Source organism: Amblyomma americanum, chromosome 11 (genome assembly GCF_052857255.1).
Source record: "Amblyomma americanum isolate KBUSLIRL-KWMA chromosome 11, ASM5285725v1, whole genome shotgun sequence".
NCBI classification, from domain to species: Eukaryota; Metazoa; Arthropoda; class Arachnida; order Ixodida; family Ixodidae; genus Amblyomma; species Amblyomma americanum.
Window position 1 is genome coordinate 88,128,459 of NC_135507.1, and position 20,018 is coordinate 88,148,476.

The 20,018-nt window shown below is 47.8% G+C and overlaps 1 protein-coding gene across 5 annotated transcripts in view; it reads right to left on the reverse strand.

Annotated features, from left to right (window-relative positions):
- LOC144110350 (rho GTPase-activating protein 45-like) overlaps positions 1–20,018 on the reverse strand; it is a 162,683-nt gene that overhangs the window by 17,217 nt on the left and 125,448 nt on the right. For all 5 annotated transcript variants that reach the window (XM_077643204.1, XM_077643203.1, XM_077643207.1 and 2 more), the window contains 11 exons: positions 18,640–18,720; positions 17,213–17,422; positions 16,145–16,261; positions 14,253–14,389; positions 12,934–13,013; positions 11,275–11,457; positions 9,915–10,045; positions 7,876–8,250; positions 6,523–6,785; positions 5,011–5,210; positions 1,459–1,548 (listed from right to left, as the gene is read on the reverse strand). In XM_077643204.1, the coding sequence (XP_077499330.1) occupies positions 1,459–1,548; positions 5,011–5,210; positions 6,523–6,785; positions 7,876–8,250; positions 9,915–10,045; positions 11,275–11,457; positions 12,934–13,013; positions 14,253–14,389; positions 16,145–16,261; positions 17,213–17,422; positions 18,640–18,720 (1,867 nt within the window). The remainder of the gene's footprint in view (positions 1–1,458; positions 1,549–5,010; positions 5,211–6,522; positions 6,786–7,875; positions 8,251–9,914; positions 10,046–11,274; positions 11,458–12,933; positions 13,014–14,252; positions 14,390–16,144; positions 16,262–17,212; positions 17,423–18,639; positions 18,721–20,018) is intronic.

Here is a 20,018-nt window from a genome sequence, read left to right on the forward strand (position 1 = left end):
CATTTGTAAAGTAGCTTTACCACACGCACGAAAAAAATTGAAGCAGCATGTGTATGCTGGCATAGACCCCATACGTTGTCAAGCAATTAAGGAAGTCCTCACATATCACCCTTCTAAGCAGTGGATAAACATACCCATAATGTAGTATAACAATGTGTTGCACATAAAGGAGCACGAAACTGTCGCTTCAGTGGTTTCACATGGCCACTATGCCAGCAAGGATTACACTCAGTGCAACTGCATGCAACGAATAGCATTGCCATTGACCAAGAGCCAGTTCTATGAGCCAAGTGACACTGCCAAAACTAGCCGGCTAACCAATGTCGGCAAAATGGCGTCTTCAGCCGAACATGCACCGCCGCTGCAGCCACAGACCTGAGCAGAGACCCCAGAACTTTTTTTTTTTTTTAGTGTAGAGGGGCAAGGCTTTGAGTTTGTTTTATATTTATTTTTTATCAAACATTATACCTTTCAGTCAATTTTTTTATACATTTTTCTTACTCTCTACAGTTCAAAAGTGTATTTAAGGTATATAAAACTTACATTAACATGCAGACACGAGAAGTGTTTGACTACATTTAAAAAATTACAGTCTGTTTCAGTTCTGCTAATCATGCTTATGAACAGTCAGCCAGGACTTCTGTAGGGATATGAGTAGTTTAGGGTACTCAAACAAAAACCTTTAAGACTGACTACATGAAGCTACATAGTTCAGCCACACTATGTTTTAAATTAATAACGTTCCAGAATGGAAGCATTTGTGAGAAACCTGATCTGTGTGCAAAAAATTGGAGACTGGGGGGCAGTTCTCTCTGTGCAGAAGTTTTTTTTTTTCTTTTTCTTGGGGGGGGGGGGGGGGCAGCACCTCCTCTCCCTTTTTTCGGCGTGTCTGGAGCTGGGTCAACACCCTCTAGAGAAGAGAAGTTCTTTAGAGGGTGTTGGCTGGGTAGAGTGGAGCGGCGTGAAGTCAGCATCTCGGGGCATGTCGGAGCACGCTGGTCACACGAACCACAACTCAAGCTCCCCGGACATGTTAGTGGGATACAGCCCACTTATAAAAAGCAAGCACGGGAAACTCAAACCCAAGGAGGTGGGGGAGCAGCGAGAGTGGGGTTGCTTTTTGTCACTGAGCCGTATGCTGTCGTTGCCCATGTCGAACTCTTGCTTTGCGTTCTCGCAAGTAGCGTAATAAAACAATTTTCATTTACCGAACTTTCTTCGGCTCATTTTCCCCATACTTGGAATCCGCACAGAATGACTGCCAGAGAACTTGGCCGCACAGCGGTGGGATAAAAAAACCGAAGTAGTGATAATAGCGGCATCCAAACAGTGGTCAGCTTTTCAGAAGCACTCTCCTTGTCGTCCTCCCACCACACTTGCCGCTCGAACTACATGCACAGTGTTCTTAATTGTTCCCGTCATTCGTAATGGGTGCAAGGAAAAGCGAAGCCCACACACCTGTTAGCTGGCTGGCGAGTACGACCGGTTCTGCGGCGTCATCACTGTCCTGGCTTTGCGTCGTTGCTTCGTCAGGAGGTGGTGACTCGGCTGCGTAGGAGAGCAAAGCAGCGCTCGAGCGGCGGATATGGGCAGCTGCAGCACAATCGACCTGTTGGCGTCACAAGGTGGCCCGGGTGTCCCTGGGTTATCCTGACAACTCCGACTGGTTTATAGTGAAACTCGTCGTTGGTCCCACTTAGCTCTCTTTGGGACCAACTGTGGTGCTAATTGGGTGCAAATGGGAATTTCAGCACAAACCACTGCACTCGATCAAAATTTCATTGAAGCTGGGAGCAATGAGAGTGGCACAGTGACGTGTCTGCGCGAAACAGGAGTGGTGTGACAAGCAAGAAAGCCTCAGCGAAAAAGTGGCTGCAACTCTGACAGAATGCTGCCAAATGTTCGAGAAACGTATTTTCCAGAATGTGGTCGGCACCCTCAGTTGTCAAACGCTTTGACCCTTCTTTCTCGGGCAGCTGTTCGCACTGTGCGGAGAAGTCTTCACAAGTCTTCGGGATGGTGTGGGCCTGCCCCTCCAACCCAGCTAGCCCCCCTCACCCCAACCCAACCCGGGAGGACTCAACCTATTACTTATAAGGGCTGGCCCCTTCTGGGTCAGATCATGCATAAGCTCCTGTAAGTGTACCTACCCATAAATGTTTTCCACCACCACCACCCTCAGTTCTCGTTCTTTCGCGAAACAGTTTCGTATTGCAAGTTGACAACGGAGTCATATAGGTATGCTTAGCTTGGAAAAAATACGTTTATGACTAATCTGCTTCTGCTTTTTTTTTTCAAAACAAAAATATCCGGATGGCATGCGGTTCCATCGCGACGTTCATGCAAGCATGCAAGATTGACGTATATGGCTACAAAGAAAAAGAAATAAGCAAAAACCGATAATGCTCAGGTAGCCCCAAAAACACGCGTAATGTTCTACTGAATCCATTATTAAGTTGTTCAGAATTACGTGCTCACAGCAATAAATACCCCACATGACGCAGCCAAAGATTCAAGAATGGCTTCCAGAGACATGGAACATTCTTGAAATTTTTCATGCGACTGCTACCTATGCATCGCTCACGACATATCTGGTTCATCATGACCGAAGGTTCCAGAAGGTCAGCTGGATGAGGACTGGTGTAGACACTCGCTGAATCAGTTGAGCCTCAGTAGGAAGCGGTTTAAAAAATGCGGCAGCTCTCTGGACGCAATTAACACACTATCAACAACAAGAATAAATACTGTTTGGAATATTCTTCCCGATTATAAGCAGGCAGACCGATGCAGCATCAGAGTGCTTAAAATTCTGCAGATGGCTTAAGTTGGTCCAAGCCAACAAAACCTCGGAAAACATTTGACATAGAATTGCCAGAGCATATTTCGAGCTTCAAACAAGTGATCAGTTGAATATCCTCTAAGGCAATGTTGCACTCCCAATACTGCTAGACTGTCTGCCCTTCTCGGGATGAGGGAACTACGACAGCTGTGCCGAAACCACCTTCCCTCCGAGAGGAGTATATTCGATCGCTCCATCTCCTATGGATGTCGCGGCAGCAGCACAGCAGATCACACGAGTCAGTGATTCTGCCGCTACAAAAGCCTGCATTTTTAGGAGCAATGCGGCTTCTGGACACAGGACACCTTTTGTGTGTGATTTAGCATCTGAATAAGAAGCAGTTATTCATTATCAAGATTATTAACAACCTGCGCTTGAGTTTGGCTGCATTACAGGCTATAAATAAATGTTGATCAATATAAGCATGCAATTGAAATTGTTAGCATGCAAGCTTTGCAGAAACTTCTTCGACATTGAAACATGCACCAAGCAGTGCAGTAAAGTGTGGCGAACACATTAAAGTGAGTTTTTTTTTTTGCGCATTACAGTGCGAATTCTATTTCAGAAAGGAATACGTTTGGGCAAGGTGGTGATTCACACTTCAGAAGAAAAAAGCGCTTAAATGAAGACAAGATGAGACATGGGCAAGTACTTGTCCATATCTCATCTTCATTTGAGTGCTATGTTTTCTGAAGTGCCCAGTCTAAAAAATGACAGAACTCTGTCAAAAATAAGACAAAATATTTTGTAGTTTTGTCGTAATGACAGACTTTTCTGTTGTTTTGTAGTATTTTTCTGTAGTACTGTAATTTTTTCTGCAGTATACTTTTCTGTAGTACGTGCACAAAATTCTGTTGTCACTATAAAAATTTGTCTTTTACTGCAAGGGTAAAAAACGGCACAGAAAATCTGCTGCGACAGCAAAAGTTGTGTTTTCTGACTGGGTATGAATTCTATTTATTGTACACTGCTGTTATACCAAGCACAGTGGTTAGTTTGTGCACAGCGTACAGTACTCACGGATTGAAATAGGACATTCGGAGCGCGTGGCCGTCGCTTCATGGAGCGCCGCCCGTAGACGCTCATGGAACCAAGGTGGTGCATTGTGGTATGGCGCAAGAGGGAGAACATCTACAAAGCAGAATTGTTCCTTCCAGTAGCCAATGAGCCGGCCTGTGGTTTACCACATGCCTGCGTGGCACTGCAAGGCTAGCGCTCCGAATGTCCTATTTCAATCCGTGAGTACTGTACATTGTTCACATATACATTAACAGAAGAAGCAACGCATAAACTGTTCAGTGTGGCAGTCAAAGGTTCATTTTGAGCTTGAAGGAACAGCCAAAACTTGCGACTGAAATGTCTTTTCAACTAGCCATAGATATGAAAAGAGTCTCAAGATCAATCGAGCGGTATCAGAGGTGTTAGGGGCAAGTGAAAGTCAAGAGCTAGGGTGACCTAGCTGCCTGTGGGTATGTATATATTGATGTTTAAGACAAATATGCATTAGTCGATAACGAGCATTCATTGATTACTGTCTGGATCCAACATTGATTCAGATACAACCCAGAGATCGATCGATCGATCAATTGATCGATCAATCAGTCAATCAATCATTCACCCGATCGTTCGTTCGGTCAATCAATCAATCAATCAATCAATCAATCAATCAATCAATCAATCAATCAATCAATCACTCAAATCACTTTATGTCAGGGCATTTCCAGGACACACAGAGACTAAAGGCTAATACAGCTTGTCGGGGCCCCAGTCCCTGTTAAGTTCATAGAGCACTCCTCATAAATGCAATAGGACAGTCTGCCTGGAAAGTGTAGTCATCACTCGATACACAGCCAAGAAAAAATAACACAATAAAAATGAAAGAGAACGAACTATAAACATATAAAACCAATATTAGTGGTGTGTAAGAACATACTTGCCAGTCTATAAGGATCACCGGTTTCCATACTGATCTAATACGAATGAAAATACACCCCATAGAACAACATACAACATCAATATAACTTCCTAAAATATCACTTAACTTTGATTACTATTGGATATTTTCATTACGGTGTTGCCGAAATTCGCAGTCGCATTGTATTTTTGTGAGGAGGGACATGACTCTAGAGAGTAAATGTGATTGTTAGGTAGCAAACATAGTGCTCGCTCACCGTCGCCGGCCGACGCGCATCGCCTGAGCGTGACGGCGTCCAGCAGCGTGTAGTGGTCTTCGTCCGCCGCCTGCTCATCGTCCTGGTCCTGGCCTGACGCTTCGTCAGGGAACACGCGGTCCACGTACATGATGAGCAGCTCGATGACCCGCGTCTGGTGCACCGTGTCCACCAGGGAGCTCAGCGAAGCGCTGCCCTCGCTGCAAGACAAGGCGGCCCGCGATGTATTAGACCAAGAAACAGACAATGTGACATTTGCTAACGCCATCTCTGCTAGAATCAAGGCTGTACATCCGTGAATTCCCCTCACAGCTCCCACCGTGCTCTCCGCTAGTGTCTCTGAATCGAGCGTACTGGTACGCTCTAGTACACCGAGCAGAGCGGTGTGCTAGTGCACCAGCAGTACACTCTAGTAAACCGAGTGTACTGGTTTACGAAGTTCCGCTCATCCTCCTCGATTACACCCTCATCCTTACCCGCTTTACCTCATTCACGCAGAAAAGGGTTAGGCATCAGTTTCTGAAGGTACCCCATAAATAGCTCGCGCTGTAAAGCAGCACAGGCGACCGGGACACTGACCACGCAACCCAAGCAGTGATCAATAATAGCTATTTGCAAAGCCCCGGCAGAAAGGGTGGAACATACCTAGGTCAAAAAACATAAAATTTTTGTCGCACACATTTTCTGCATGTTTCTGCACATGTGCTTGTAGCGACAACAGAACTGTGTGTAGTTACTGCAGAAAAGTAGTGTAGAACTACAGGTTACAGAAATTTACTACAGAAAAATACTAGACAAAAACAGAAAAATTTGCCGTTATCACAAAACGACAAAATATTTTGTAGTTTTTTACACAGTTCTGTAATTTTTTTTCAATGGTATGAACTGCAATTCACGTCATATATGGTGCAGTGGGCCTAAAGGTGATAACTGATACGTGGCACAGGGTGTGAGAGCTGTAAACAGCAGAAAAATTAGCTAAAAAGGTGCAGTAAGGAGACAATTACAAGAAATTAAAATAGACAAAAACCCCAAAAATAGCTGTTTCCGTAGAAGAACGTGCCAGATCTCTAAACGATAGCTTCGCACTGTCGTCTGTTGTTCACTGAGATATGCAATGCCCTTCCTATAGTGCACTGTACCCCCTCCTTGAAGTGCGACATGAGTGAGCTGGCTCACGTGGCCGCCTTATTCTCATTTACCGCGTCAGTTTAGAAAATACTCCAAGCCCATATATTTGCTCAAGAACATGCAAAGGTCATTCGCAAAAATATGTAGCTCCAATTACAAGCAAACAGTTAATATGAACAATGGACGCATAACATTCGAAAGGTCCCATTAACTGTTTTCTACTGGTATGAGTTTTGTTGGTCGAACCACAAAACTTCGGAGGTATTGGCCCGCCGTATCTCCCGTACGCTTGGCTGCATGAGTGGCACCCACTTTGTTTTGAGGTGTACACAACAGCAACGAGATGTTGCTGTTAGTTAGCTTTACGTAGGCACCACTCGCCTGGTACGCAGCAGCGTTGGTCCGAAGACGATGGCCAAGTTGCCAGCGGGCATCTGGTTGAGGTGCGCGTGCGCCGCCACCCTGGCCAGGTGGCGCAGCAGTGCGGCCAGCGTGCGCGCGTGCAGTGGCGGCAGCTGTGCGACTAGCGCCCGCAGTGCCGCCACCACTTCTTCCTCTTCGTCGTGCTCTTCCCGGGCCTCGTCGCCCACCGCGTCGTCCTCTTCTTCCGAGTGCTGCGTCACGCCCGTGCCGCCCGGGTGCTCCTGCGCAGGGGGCGCCACATGACACGCTGCTATAAATAGTAGTTGAAAAACGATCAACACATGTAGTTTTTTGATCAGCGGCTGTGCCCTAATTACACACAATTGTCTCAAAATTTGCCTGAAGTGGTTGGTGGCCAGCAGTGGCCCGGTGTCGGCCTGTGTTTGCTTGCTTACACGTCGGCGGCCAACTATTGCCAGGAGTTTGCCAGCGGTCGGTTGTTTGCCTTTTGCTAATCCTTGGCCAACCTAGCAGTTGGCCAGCCGTTGCCTGATGCTGACCGGAGCTAAGTCGGCCGAGCACACCGTTTACCAACTCGAGGTCTGCGAGTTACCAACCATCGGCCATTGGCCAATTTCTCTTAGGTATTGGACACACGAAATGTGCGATGAAGAGGCGAAACGCAAAGACACATGTGCACAGTGCGATGTCAGTGCATGTTAAAGATTACAAGGTGGTCGAAATTATTCCGGAGCCCCAGCACCTCTTCTTTCAATCTCTCCTTTATTGCTTCCTTTATGGCACTGTTCGGGTGTCCACCGAAATATGTGAGACAGTTACTGCATCAATTCCTTTCCTCAAAAACAATCTTCAATGGTCTGCGTTGTGCGTTTCTAACTTTTTCATATTTGGTGACTGTCAGCTGCGTGCACAATCATCCAATGGAAATAAACTTTTGACAGGAGTAGGCTCCGCATTTTTCAACTCTGTCACTTTTGTGCCCTTGCGTTCTGTACCTTTGCTTTTGTGTGAAGCCTCAACAATAATTGGTCCTAAACTGATTCACAACGAGGGGTAATTCCAGTGCCACCATTCAGGTTCGAGACGCCTTCCTCATTCCATGGCACCGTTGTAATGATGTGCCGTCATGAGATTAATTTGTAAGGGCACCATCTGGCAGACTCTGCATGAAGGCGCCATACGAAACATTTCCGCGAGGTGCCGGAGTGCTGTTTTCCACAATACATCCAGAGAACTCGCTCATGCATCACAGGCCCACGTAGTCCATCTATGCATCCGACCAGACAATAGGTGTCCCCATACTGAACGGCGAAGTAGGCACATATCTACATCGATTCTGGCCACACGCACTTTTGCCAGGGCGATGAAGTGCGGGTAGAGGCGGTACGTGAGCAGCGGCTCGGGCAGCTGCCGCAGGTACAGCTTGAGCACGTTAGCCACCACGTGGGGCGGCGAGTCGCTGAGGTCGACGAGCGTGGCGCCGTTCTCGAAGCATTGGCACAGGCGCTCCACCTTGGACTTGACACCCGAGACGCGGTACAGGCCGCGCACGCCGTAGCCCCGGGCGTCCATCTCGGCGATGCATCGGCGCACAATATAGGGCACCTCGTCGGCCGGCTGGACGCCCAGCTCGACGCCGAAGGTGGTCATCTTGCGCGGCAGCCGCTTGTGGCCGCAGCGGATGGCCAGCGTCTCCAAGCACTTCTTGTGTGACGCCAGGCCGCACTAGGGGGTACAGAGGGGAGGGAAGAAGTGTTCAAGGTTTACATAACCCCGTGGAGAAAAAAAACGTTAGAACTGTGTCAAAAATATGACAAAATGTTTTGTTTTGTCGTAATTACAGATTTTTATGTTGCTGTGTAGCATTTTTCTATACTGTAGTTTTGTCTATAGTACTTTTATGGTGCAAATAGACAGAATTCGGTTGTTTCTGTAGTACTTTTCTGTTGTAAATACACAAATTATGTTGTTACTGCAAAAATTTCTGTCGTTACCATAAAAAGTTTTGTTACTACAAGACTTTGGTAAAAAAGTTACAGAAAATCTGTTTTTATGATCGAAACTTTTCTGTTGTGTTTTTCGACTAGGAACACACAATCCAAAGGGCTTAGTTGCTATATATGATTGCACATAGCTTGGGAGCAGTGCTCAGGATGGGGCTAGGATGACAGTGCCTTACACAAAGGCTGCTCTGCTTTCCGTTTTCATTCACTACTTGCCTGTGTTCCACAAGCTACATGCAGAACAGGTCGATTTACAGACGATTTACAGATTTACAGTTATAAATTTCTAACCAGAATAAATATCAATCAGTGTAAGTGCCAAAAGAACCCTTTTATTCAACACATTTTGCAATGAAGAGACCACAAGATGCTGCAAGAGTCAACCTCGATTGCCCGGGTAATCGAAATCCATTTCGTTTCGACAGAGCGAAAATGTTAAGGATGCAGGTGGCTAACTGGCGAGAAATTTTATGCAGTGATATGACACACCTGACTGAATATACTAACTACAGAAATGTAGGCATAACACGCGATAAGCTGATGTACATCAGTTTATCAAAAGTGCCTTTAATTATGTGTATCCTCAGCTATGCAGCCAAACGTTCAGCGCGGAAAGGACATATGTTCATAAAGGACTGCTGGACTATTTATAAATCCTGGCTGGCAAACCATGTGAGTGCTGTAATACCAGCGGCAGGGACACAGCTATGGCTGACCGACCATGCAGGTGAGGCCCATTTGAATCCACTGGCGCTAAGGAACCTATGCATCTATGAACTCTAGTTCGATGCTCCTTGCGATAAGTTTTACGCTTTTCTTTCTGTGCTTACATCGTTGCTGTTGTGTCTTAGAGTAAAAACTTACTGCCGGCCCTAAGCTCCTTCACAGCAATTTATGACTGTTAAAAGCCCGTCAATCAATACGCACAATTGAGAGAAAGAAAGACGGCACGGCGAAAGAGGCCGCAATTTGTAAATGCGCGGACTGACGTGCGTGCCACAAGAACAACGAAGGTCCAAGTTGTAAAGACGTACCAACGTGTTCTCTTTTGCAAAAGAATTTCCTAAACAACCGGACGCAAGCAAACAGTGGCTGCATGCTGTGTAGAAGACAGCTTCGAAGAGTGCACGAGCCCTTATAAAATTTCTTCAGGCAGTCTATAGACCGTCCATAGACGTTTGTCCACAAAGTCTATAGACTTGTCTACAGACTATAGAAATCCTGTAAGCAATCTACAATACATTTATAGAGTTATAGCCATACACTGTTAGTAGACTTTTTTCTATAATCTGTCTATTGACAGTCAACAGACAATATATATAGGAAGGCAATAGAATCTATAAGAAGTCTATAGAAAGTCTATAGGCCATTTTTGTAAGGGAATACCTCTGAGCATTCGACTCCCTGGAAGTAGACGTATGAGTCGCATTCCCGGCAGCGGGAAGGCGTGCGCAGCTTGCGGAACGAGTGCGTCTCGGCGGCCAGGGACAGGCACATGGGCCGACCCGCGCCGCGCTCTGCAAGAGGAGGGAAACAGTGGTGGTGAGGCCAAAGCGTCAGCCGCAATTGGAGATCGCCTCGGCAGCAGGGCTTTCCTTGTTGGATAACCACAAAACACACAGAAAATACGAGTTTGTCCTAGTCAGCTCTATAGTAAAGTACAGCTTTGGTGAGAAGTTTAGAGCACAGGCGGCTTACTTCTGAGCCACACTGCTTGGCATGCAATGCATCCTCAACGTACCAGATCTCCTATAGAGGTAAGAATATCTCTGGTCCTTCTTCCTTTATTCCACCTTTTCAAGCTCGGCGTTGAATTCTAAAACTTCTGCGGTTGCCCTTTAAGCACCCTCCTCAACTTCAGGATAAATGTCCAGATGTTATGTCTAAGGTCCCTCCCTTTCCTTGCTCCCCTCTTCCGTAGTGAAGCGTTAAAACAAGATCAGTTGAAAAGCCACTACACTTTAGCTGTTATCCTTATGTCACATCTCCTGTGGTGCGTTATAGCGACGCACATACAAGCAACACTTGCGGACCCTGCTGAAGACGGGCTGAAATGATGCTGTTGACTGATAATAAGCTGACTTTCTTTTTGAGTAATTAAGGGGCGCATGGAATGTTATTAACTGAGGTGAAGAAAAGCGCACGAGCGATCGGTATTCATCACTCGTCACAGCACCGCACAAAATTTTTTTAGGCTAGCTTCATTAAGACCAAAGATATTGGCGGTTAACAGTGGTGCTCCTACTCGCCCCCTTCAACTCATGCAGGCCGACATGGCAGAAAACAAAATAAAGTAAACAGGTCGCGACTGCACCTCGTTGTGCTCCATACCATCCAAATCAACTGGGTACGTCCAATGAGGCCGCTCGCCCAGATAGATTTATATATATATAAAGGGGAGAAAGGTGAGGTGTCGCCCTAATTGGCTGCGAGCAACTATTGTAAAGAATTACCTAATGGATATCAATAATTAATAGAGTCCATGCACAGAATTTAAATTTGAGTCAAATACTCACAACGACCACCTACACAAATCTGTTGCATTACAACATGACCACCAAAACAATTTCAGTGTACCTTTAAGGCAGCGATTTGGAGAAATTGGTGGTAATTTATTTCTTAAACAGCTTAGAGACACAGAAATAAGATCAAGCAGTGTTTCACCCCATGCTTCTCCACTGCTTAAGCTATAAATATCTGCCTCGGAACTCCGTAAACAAGCGACGACTGCACAGCAGCGGCGCACCGTTGTCGTGGTCCGTGTCCAGCTCGTCGCCGGAGGAGACGGCCAAGAGCAGCGTCCGTGACAGCGCCTGTGGGCTCGCCGCGGGGCTGGTGTCTCCCGACCGGTTGCTGCCGTCCGAGTCGCTGGCGCCGCCACCACCGGCCTCGCCCCAGCCCGTCGTCACTGCCCGAGGTCGCGAAGCCGCTGCATGCAGGACACACACACCAGCAGAGCGGTTGGCGTCAGCCCTAGCCCTCTTGGCGCAATGCCCTTCAATATTTCCATGTCAAATGGAAGACTCAACAACTCTAAGAGCACGCCAGGAGGTTCAGCCGTGTGTTTTTACTGACGTTGGGGTCAAATTCGGAGTCTGCCTCAGAACTATTAAGAAGAACCGTACACCTGGTCTGAAGCGCACATGCATTCCCAATCGGCACTGGAACCCCCCTGGACGTCCTGCGGACGTCCTGAACATCCGCAGGACGTCAATGGGAGTTTTAATATCCATCAGGTTCCGGCGTGAGGTGAGTCCATATATGTCGTAAGATTTAAAGCAGCTGCGCGAAAATGTGCATCGCCTGCGCATCTTGAATCACACAGCTAAACAGAGACGAACCGTGACAGGAGAAGACAGGTCCGCCTGTTTTGCGTCGTTTCTTTCGAGTTACACTCCGGTCAACAAGCCCGAGCCACTGTGTTGTATTGCCGGAACAACGCTGCCAACACAGCGTGCAAGCTCATTGACTTGCTAACTCACTCAGGTATTCCGCGGAAGCTTTGACACACTATGGATAAAAGCGTTAAAGAATTGTCGAGTAGAGAGGGACACTGGGTTTGAAAATAGTTTAAGCTAAACTGTGTGCTGGGTGACTGCAGATGGACTTTTACTTCATGCAATGAAACTGCTGTTAGAATTCAGGCAGTGGTCAGCTGGCTGCTTCAAGTAGTGCGAACGAACATGTTTTCATGTTTTACTAGCAGGCCAGCATGAAAGGACGAAAGCTTTAAGCTTTGGAACTGACTAGAGCATTGAACCTGGCACTTACTCAAACTGTCAGTCCTAAAACCGTTCTCGGCTCTAGGCCCTTTCATTCCCAGCTCAGGTCTAATGCCTTACTTCATGCATTGGTTTGCAAGCCATAGGACACTCGCCAAGACAAGTGGGTATTCGGCTTGCAAATATAGGTTCTTGCAATAACAAGGGGTACAAAATTTGAGCATTAAGTTAATAATTGCTCTATAATTGTGATAAGAACAATTGTTTCTGTTTTGTAACTAGTTTTTCTCTCTGTAACATCCAGAATTCATTTTCAACTTCAGTAGAGGAATAAACAAAAAATTCGTCTTTTTGTGCAAACTAGTTGTTTGCTTTGCAGAGACCTGAACAGCCATTGGTGTGTAAACTTGACCATCTCGGCCGCACGACTTAAAAGGTCGCAACGGCCAGCTCTAGTACGTGCAGGCATCATTGCCATACTTGTCAGAGAGCTGCCTGAATAATTCAGTTGCTCACAGCAATGAGGACAACGAACTCTAAAATGAAAGCACGAAAGCTCACTTGCCCTCCACCAATCAGTGAACAGGAGCGCTTAAACTTTGCGTCGGTGCTTAAAGTTTAATCTGTCCGTCCGAAGAGACACGTGTTGAGAGGAGGCCGCACGCTGCGACTGTCACATGTACCTTCGGAAGCGATCTTGGCCTCCAGCATAGCCTGGTCCAGGACCTCCAGGTCGGCATCGTGCGTCCTGCGCGACTCGGTTCTGCAGTAAGAATGAGCAGTCGCGTTGTGCACGAATGCATTCTCTGACAAAAGTAGCACCGTCTACACTGCAGCGGTGGCCTAGTAGTCTGAGCATACCCGCCTCGAATGCAAGAGGTGCAGGGTTCTGTCCCCAGAGCCGCCAAATACCTACCGGTATTACAATGGGTACAAGCTTTGCCCTGGTCTGGTGCTCGGATTATTTAAGGTAAAGTGCTCAGGAAATGGGTCTTCGACCCCACCTTGAGTAGAAAAAACATACCTTATGCCATGGCTCTCTTTGGCCACAGATGCCCTTGTGCCATAAAAATCCATAATCATCATCATCATAAAGCACCCTCTAAGCATGTCGGCAGCGGAGCTGCAGTGAGTAAGCACTATAGGGTTCAGGTGGTGGTACTCAAGTGGGCTTGAATACGTGGGGCAAATGTACCGAACAATGTCTAGACCCTTGGAGCACCGCGATTTGTATAAGTGCCCCTTCGGATGGGAGTGATTGCACAGTCATGCAGGAAGTGCTACAAAAGGCAGATATCGGATAGCTCTACTCTTCCCAGTGAAATCCACCAAAAGAATAAAACATGAACCGTGAAGGTCAAAGACTGTCCAATCTGAGGATTAGGTGGCGGAAGCACCAATCAGGAGGTGTGTATCGGCCACAGCAGCAGTCAAGAATGCAACACAAGTGTGCTTCTACCGCACGAGGGGTTGCTTGACGACGGAACTTATCTCTGATCCATCTAGGCAACAGTTTGGTCTAAGGACCTTTCCCAAGCATCTCACCCTAGAAGAGCCAAGCACGAGGCCGGGAGAAATCTTGTGCCCATTACAAAACCGGTGGGTACCCGGCGGCACTGGGGATCGAACACATCACCTCCCAAATGCGAGGCGGATGCTCTACCACTAGACTATGCTTCAGTAAAAAACAAACACAGGAAACGAGTAGTGCCCGGCAAATTCCTGCACTTCGAATTTCGGTGATCCCGACGAACAGCAAATATTATTAAAAATATAAAATGATGCGGAAAAAAATGCAGGGATTCTTCAAACTGCTGCTGGGAAAAAATTCCCCGAAATAGGCAGTTTTTCGGGTGAAGTAACGGAATTTTCGGTTACAGCATGACAGATCAGTCATCTTGCTGGCTCTGAACTACAGCTTTTTCGGCCGGCATTAGCACCCCATTGACACACTGACTGTTCTCCCCTGAGGCCGGCGGCCACCAAAGGCGAGCTTCCTCACCTCGTATCTCCGGCACAGGGCTCGAAGGCTAGCAGCTTCGGCTCTGCGGGATGCCGTCCTGCTGGGATCCGGCGCACAAACTCCAGGTACTGTGAGCCCGGCTCGTAAAGGCGACTGCTCTCGCACAGCGTCTGGAACTGCATTAGAGTAGCAGCGGAGAGAAGTGAGCGGGAAGATGGCGTCAATGCCTTTCGCTCACACAGATGCAAGGGTCACTCGAAGAGTACAGCGTTCTTTGTTTCTACGCTCCACGATTAGGAAGAAAAATGGCTACCACCCCGTTGTGTCCCTAACAGGAGATGAACCACACCAGCACATAATCCACTAGCATTCCGGCGCTGTCAAAGTAAACTTACAGGTCAGCGCATTTGCTTAACTTCAGTGTTGGGTTGGAACCCGACCGGGGTGGCCGCGTTTCGATGGAGGCGAAGCGCAAAGGCGCCCGTGTGCTGTGCGATGTCAGTGCACGCTAAAGATCCCCAGGTGGCCGAAAATATTCCGCCGGAGACCTCCAGTACGGCACCTCTTTCTTCCTTTATTCTTTCACTCCATCTTTTATCCCTTCCCCTATGGAGCGGTTCGGGTGTCCGCCGAGATAAGTGAGAACGTTACTCTGTCATTTCCTTTCTTCGAAAAAAAAAAAACAATTTTCAATTTTCAACTTCAGTGACATGCTGTGCACCAACGTTCAGAAGGAAACTCTAAAGGAAATTTCCGCAGCTCAAGCAAACAAGCAGGAATCTGTTGCATCGATGCATGTCCTACAGGAATGCAAAACAAGCCACAGGAAGGCATCCGCTGCTGTAACACGAGTTGGAAAAAGTTGCAAGGCACTCGCTGTGGTTGAGAAATTGACCGGAGGCAGCCGTATCGCATCCATTGCAAGTATGGCGGCATATAGAAAAGGAAGGCTGTGCACTTTAAAACATGTTGACAATGACTCTAATGGACGCTCGAGCCGCAAACACGTTATAACGAGCTCTGGTGATTGCAATGAGCTGTAACAGTATTGAAAACTGCACTAACGGGTACAGAGAGACGTGGCACAGACCACAGATGGTTTCCGCGTTTGCCGACGCTCTTTCTTTGCATCCGAGCTTGTCACAACACGCGCCCCCTATAGGTTTCCACACGCGGTCCCCCCATCTCTCCATATACAGCGCTTGATCTTAGATCCTTTAATCTTTCACCTACAATGGCAGAAGCAGCACATGATAGAGCCATCCCCACAAGGAGGTAGAAAAAAACTCACGAGGGAGCGTCCGGGGATAGCCTTGAAGCATAGATATAAAAAGTAAAAAAAAAAAGGTTGGTCCCCCGTGATCACGCCACGTGACAGCGTGTGCTGATTTCACCACTGCTGCGCGCGTAAGCGCGGACAAGCTCGGCAAACTGACTGTAATCAACTCCAGACGCCCGCGCCATGGGCAGCGCAGATGCATGCACTAAAACATACCAACACCAAAACTATAGGGACGCGGAGGGCGTAAAATGGGGGAGGGAACGTCTTCACGAGCACTTCGCTCGCGAAGGCTGGCCGCATGACGTAACGCTCCCTCCGGAGTATTTTTCCTCCTTGCATCCCCACGATCGAGGCCTGGCGAAAAGAACAACTACCATCTGTCGCTGTTCAATAGTGAGCACTAGTCAGCAGGAGCGAAGAACCTGCTGCCAATGTTGCGTTAGGAAACATGAGCGTCGAAAAGGCTATGGAGCTCAGAATTATAGAATCAGACTTGTATTCAGACCTGCCAGCTGAACATGGACCCGCCGCCCTATAAAGGGCGGCAGGTCCTTGTTCGCCTTATTTAGTAGCCTATTATCTGCGGTAGTTTTATAGTAGGAGTGCGCAACACACCTCCAAGCCGGCACACGCAGAACACCAGACTCACCTGTATGGGCGCCGGCGCCGTGACGGTGTGCTGCAACTGGAAGTAGGCCACGGTCACGGCCTTCATGGTCTGGTCGCACTGGCACATGAGCTCGCGCACCTGCTGCAGAACCTCCGCCTGCACCACCGAGGCGAAGAAAACAAATGACATGGAAGCAAACGCTCACAGAACTTGCAAAGACAAACGGAGCAATTGGGCATGCCCAGGAGGCGAGAACAAGAACTGCTAACACAACGATATTTGAATGGCAAACTATGCTATGATGAAGTGCTAAAATGGCTCTGACCAGCACCATGTGTGCAGAAACCTAAAAAAAAGAAATAATAGCGCACTAAAGAAGACAGGACAAACAAGAGTACACGGACAAGTGCTGACTTTAAACTGGCGATTCATTGCATGATCAGGAACATAGATATATACATGGCTAAAAATGCAAAAAGAAAGGGAACGAAGACAGCTTCATCAGAAAACAGTACCCGCGCCAGCACCAGTCGTTCGCGCCAAAAATTCAAGTTCTTTTTCGTATAAACTCATCAAACTACCCGCTGACACACCCAAGTTCCAGTTCGCGCAATCTTGGAAGCATCGACAGTCTTTCTTGCAAGTCGGCTGCAGTGATAATACAACAATTATAGTACCTGCTCGTTGGTTCTGTCTTCTTGTGTGCGCTATAATTTCTTTTTATGTATGGACAGCCAATATGTCCAGGCTTATTCTGTTCAGAAATCTAAAACCGATACTTTCTAGAGCTTCTAACAGGTGGCGCCAGTCGCCCTGCGAAAATGGCACTGCCGTGTGCGCTTCGCTGGCTCTGTGCCGTCTTCGCCAAAAGTAACCAGGCTGCCCGGTATGCTTCTCACTTGTACAGTGAAACACTTATCGCAGCCAGCAAGCTATAAATCACTGCAAGGTAACGAGAACACTTTTCCTCACCTTCCAATACCTTTTGGCTTTTAGGAGAGCCGTAGGGGCTCCACAATATGAGGGAGAAGCGAACCATGCATCCTGGTTACTCTTGGCAAATACTGTACACTGGATCGCCGCGGTGATGGCGATCGATGCCCCCACCTTGGTCCTCTCGAGGGCGACGATCCTCTCATTGGCCTCGACCACGCATGCCTTGTAGGTGGTCTCGGCCTCGCGGGCCTTCTGCAGGGCCTCCTCCTCGAGCCTCCTGCGGCGCTCGTCGCCGTCTGCCCGCTGGGCGGCCTTGTCGTGATCCTGGTGCCGCTGCACGTACAGGGCGCGGGCCTTGCGCACGTTCGCCTCCAGCTCTTGCTGCCGAGGAAAGAATTGATACTGGTAAACGATGAGCCACTAGCATTACTGCAAAGAATGAAAGTCCATGCAGACACTGAACAGTTCAGTCTTAAAGAGCAACTCTCCGGCAGTTTCTGCAGGCCACGGCTTGCAGTCAAACTTTCAGGGTCAGCTCTCCGCAGGTTTCATGGTCATTTGTGCCAAATTTCGGAGCCGGGAGACGCGTTCTTGCAGTGGTCTTTGTGGGCGAGGCGGCGACCGTTCCCCGTCCAGTTGTGTGCGGAAACTTAGAAGATTCCCCGTCCAGTTGTGTGCGGAAACTTAGAAGAGAAATCAGAAAGCTCTAAAATTCGGGGGAGATTTAAGTTAAGGCTAAGACACAATTAAGTTAATGGGTCCCTTCAGCGACCTGGGGTCCTCTTTGTGTATCACTTCGTATACACGGATAATGTTCTTTGTCTTGTTTTATTTTCATTTTTTTTTATTTACCACAACACGCACCCAAGGCCTGCCAGTAACCAAGACGAACGACTGCTCCTAAGTGGTTGAGGGGCAGCGGTTCGAGTCCCGGCTCTTTCATTTTTCTTTCAGCGCAAATGTATTTCTATCTTCAGAGGCATTACGTAATTATGATAGAATGACGTCGCAACCCTGTATAGACCAATAATGAATTCCGTAGTGGCGTCATCACTGTTGTTTAGGTATGTGATCATTGTGGACTGTTGAATTATCCGCGATAGGTCAAGTGGTTGTTATGTCACGACGCTCTCTACCAATCGCAATTTCCCTGATGCGCCAGCGCCAACTGCGCTGGTGTCTCCGCTGAACGGTACCCTTAACGCTACTGTGATGAAAGGAAACAGGCAAGGTGTGGATTGGGCATGGAACGAAGGCGCCTGTTGCCAAAGCAATCCTCTTCCTCAAGCCTTTTTTTTTTCATTTTCTCAGGCCTGGGCTTTGCCACCAGACATCAAATGCTGTCCAAATCAGACCGGCAAGTTAAGCAGGAGCTGGTCGAAAGGGCTAGAGAAGATGTAAGGTCCAATAAACTCCCGAAACGGGGAAGGGGGGAGGAACACCAATTTTAGTTTTCACGAAAATGTTTCTCGTCACCATTATCATAGAAATGGCAGTATAGAAGGAAACATGACGCCAAGAAAGGGGCAAAGCTATAGGGTAACGAGCCACAGGCAAAGCGAAAAGCGCGGACATCAATGACGGCAGTGCCCTCTCACCATCCGCTTGAGCTCACGCTGCCAGGCTTCCTTGAGCTGCTTGCGCGCCTTCTCGTGCTCATTCCTCCTGGCTGTCAGGGGCTGCGGGGAAGGAGATAGGAAGGAATTACTTTCTTTGTTTTTGCAGGCATAAGACATTATATAATCGTTAATCTTAGGAACATAGCAGGTAAAGTCACTGTGCAAGTGCAGTTACCAGAGCAGCCAAGTACCGGGAGCGTATATGTGGTACAGCTCTGGTAGCGCCCCTGGCACTCCATTTCATTGGCAGACACCTCATTTGTAGCGCCATAAGCAATGCCCTTTACAGCATAATTTTTGTAAGCATTGATCTCTGGATGAGTAACTTGCACACTGGAGACCGTTGACGACGTATGCAGTGGCTTGTTGGCTTTTAACAAAGATGGCACAATTTTTCAGGCCAGTGCATGGATGAAGGAAAACTCCGCAGAGGCCCTTGCTATCCGAGCTGCACGCCAAAAAGTGTGCCGAAAGTCGCACGCTTTCGCAAGGACTACTGGGAGTCTTTGGGCGACGGCGCAGCCAATGGTAACGCCGGGCACAGCGGCGTCGTCTGCTGCATTGTCTGCTGCGAATGCGCAAGCGCTCTGAGACGGCAACCAAGTAGGGGTGGGGGGGGACCAGGGGGAGTCAGCTTCAAAAAATGCGATATAACCGCCTCTCCACTTTTCTTTCCTTCCTCCATGGGCCAGTGTAAGCTCAGGCTAGCGGCATTTATGCAGGGAAACCAGCATGTAATGCCTCAAATCTCGGTCTTGCAAGGAACTCAATGCGACAACTTTTTCTGAAAATGGCGCGTAAGCTAAGGAGCCGAAACCCGCCCTCTGTTTCGTACACAGCAGAATATAGTCCCCGCTTGCAGTCACTAGTTTTGTCTTGAAATGTAGCATATTGTTAATATTTATTATGTAAGCCATATTTACAACACAATTCTGGAAATTGTCAATGTTGAAAGCGAAAAAAAAGTTTTCTTGATTACAATGAATTTGCTAGACACACCTAGTTACAGCAAACCTGCATAGACGGCGCCAGCTACCCTAGAGACGGAATAATTGAGGGAATGACACAGTTAAGGATGCTCCACCTTAGTGGCCTTCTTTCCATTGCCAAGAACTGTCACTGAGTGAAGCTATGGCACACACAGGGAGCTTTGCAATCGACTGTTTTAATGCGAAATCATTAGCGCTCTCGTCACACCAAAACCCTGCCAAAAGTGATGATGACACACGTGCCATGTGACCACCAAGGACTAATCACAGCGTTGCGCCAAATTTGAAAATCCGTCACCACCAGAGGAGCTGAGAGGCTGCGACAGTATCGACATCACTCCCGAAGAGGACAAGCATAGCAGGGGACGT